Source organism: Plasmodium gaboni, chromosome 11 (assembly GCF_001602025.1).
Source record: "Plasmodium gaboni strain SY75 chromosome 11, whole genome shotgun sequence".
Taxonomy (NCBI): Eukaryota; Apicomplexa; class Aconoidasida; order Haemosporida; family Plasmodiidae; genus Plasmodium; species Plasmodium gaboni.
In genome coordinates, this window is record NC_031491.1 from 1,055,891 (window position 1) to 1,058,440 (window position 2,550).

Below are 2,550 nucleotides of genomic sequence, written 5' to 3' on the forward strand. Positions count from 1 at the left end.
TGGTATGCAATTTTCTTGATAATTTATATATTATTAATATTGATAGTGTTAAATATATATATTATATTATATTATATAAAGGTCTTCTCTCTTTTGTGATAGATTAAAGGAGATTTTTTTTTTTTTTAAACAATAAGAATACAACATATAATATATTAAAAATATTGTAGACGTTTTAATAATATACATTTATGTTATATGCATCCATTTATAATTTATTTAATAATTTTTGCAACATTTTATTATAATATATTTATTTTTGTTTGTTTCACATTTTGATTTAACTTATATTTTTTTATTATTATTTTATTATTCTTTTATTATTTTTTTATTATTTTATTATTATTTTATTATTCTTTTATGATTTTTTATTTTTTTATTATATTTTACCTTTTTATTATTTTTAATATTTTTTTTTATTATTTTTTTTTTTTTTTCTGATAACTTGATGTAACGATTAGAATGTGTTTTGAAATGAAAGAAAGATGGATACGTTTGTGAGATATTATTTGTACATTTAATTTTTTTTTTTTTTTTTTTTGAGTTAATACAATTGTTATGTCTCCAATAATATATAATATAAAAAATAAAAAAAATAATTAATGAAGGTATAATTGCTATAATGAGAAGAATAATATAATGATATTTAAAATTTCTACATGTTTTACAGTTTATATTTCTTGGTAATAATTTAATACTATCAACTAATGTATATATAACATGAAATATATTTGAATTATTTATTTCTGTTTTTATTTGTTTAATGGTTATATATGTATATGATTTAATTTGTTGATTATTTTTTCTTTTTTTTGTTGACAATTTAATATGTATAATTATTTCACGTATATTCATTTTAATTAATACATTATTTATTAATTTAATATCTATACCCTCTCCAAATTGTCCAACGATTTTTATCATATCACCATCTTGATATTTTAAACATCCACCATAAAAATGGATATCATATAATGAACTAATATATACAAAATTTTTTAAAAAATATTTTTGTAAATAACTATAAGTAAATTTCAATTTCTTCTTTATTCTTAAAAATATATGTAAAGATAAATCTTCATATTTCTTTTCTTCTCTTGTTTTGTTCTCTTGCTTATCACCAAATATATATTTTGATGTAATCAAGGAGTTATATTTGTAGTTATCAATAAAAGAATCATCATTATAAAATATATGATTCATAAAAATGTTGTATATATATTCAATAGTAAAATGAAAATCTTCTATACCATGTGTGTTATTATTTTGGTTTATAAAGTTATCTTTATATTTGGACTTATTGTAATTATTACTTACATCACTTATGTTATTATAATATTCTGTTTTATTTTCATTATCAACATTTTGTCCTCTACTCTCCATATTTCCTTCAATATTATTACCTATCATCATCTGAATGATAACTTTGTCCTTGTTCATATTAAAATATTCTTCTGTAAACTGATTATTTATCTTTTTATTTTCATCTATGGTATATAATTTATCTTTATTAAATGTAGCATATCCTATTATACGTACTGCTGGAATATATATATTCATCATTTTGTTCAACAAAAAAGATATATTTTCTTTACCTATAATATTTGGATATAAATATTGTATATGCTCATGTATGATATTTCTAAATCTATTTTCTATATTTTTTATTATATCATCACTAATAATTTTTTTATCATCACTAATAATTTTTTTGTCATCACTAATAATTTGTATACCTTTGTGTAGTTGTCTTACCTCATCCTTTTTATTCTTCAATTTTATATTTATATCTTTTCCTTTTGTTCTTTCCTTTATCTTATCTAAAGATATATACATTAATATACCATCATTATTTAAAGATAATTCATATTTCATTATCTTTCTTAAATAATTTAAACTCATCCACTGGTTTATCGTATTCTCATACATTAATATTAACATATCTTTTCTTTCTTTACTATTAAATAATGTATGGTAACTTATTATTATAGATACATATAAAATATCGAACAATAATTGTATCTTTTTATAACTCTCTTTAAAATTTAATGTTTTTAATTCATAATCAAATGGAAGAAGAGATAATAAAGTTATTCTGTTCTTATTGTTTCTTACCCTCTTTTCAATCTCATTATTTATATTATTATCTTCATATAATTCTTTATATATTTTATCTTCTCCGATTTTTTTTATTTCTTCATATAATTTCATATACATTTTATTCTCACCATTTATGTTCATACTAAGCATTATCTTTTCAAAAGATTCTTTTACATCTCCTAAATCTACATGCTTATTTAAATATTGTATTTTTATAAGAAAATTTAAAAATAATAAACGAAAAAAATCATAATCATCTTCATAAAATATTATGGATAATTTATTGTTGTAAAAACTTCTTGTGAAAAAATTTCTCTCCTTCATATTCCTCTTCATGATGATAAACTTATCTTTAAAAATAAACAACATAGTGGTTATATACACCATGTAGTACATATAAGTGACTATATTCATCATAAAACACAAAGGAGAATATAAAAACAAAAAAAA

General features: G+C 18.3%; 1 protein-coding gene across 1 annotated transcript; it reads right to left on the reverse strand.

Moving 5' to 3' along the window:
- Positions 1-342: 342 nt before the first annotated feature.
- On the reverse strand, positions 343-2,517 carry PGSY75_1131900 (hypothetical protein; the record flags this gene model as incomplete). Its single annotated transcript, XM_018786437.1, has 1 exon — positions 343-2,517. One exon carries the CDS (start codon positions 2,515-2,517, stop codon positions 343-345), a length of 2,175 nt encoding a protein of 724 aa, XP_018641232.1.
- Between the last annotated feature and the right edge of the window lie 33 nt (positions 2,518-2,550).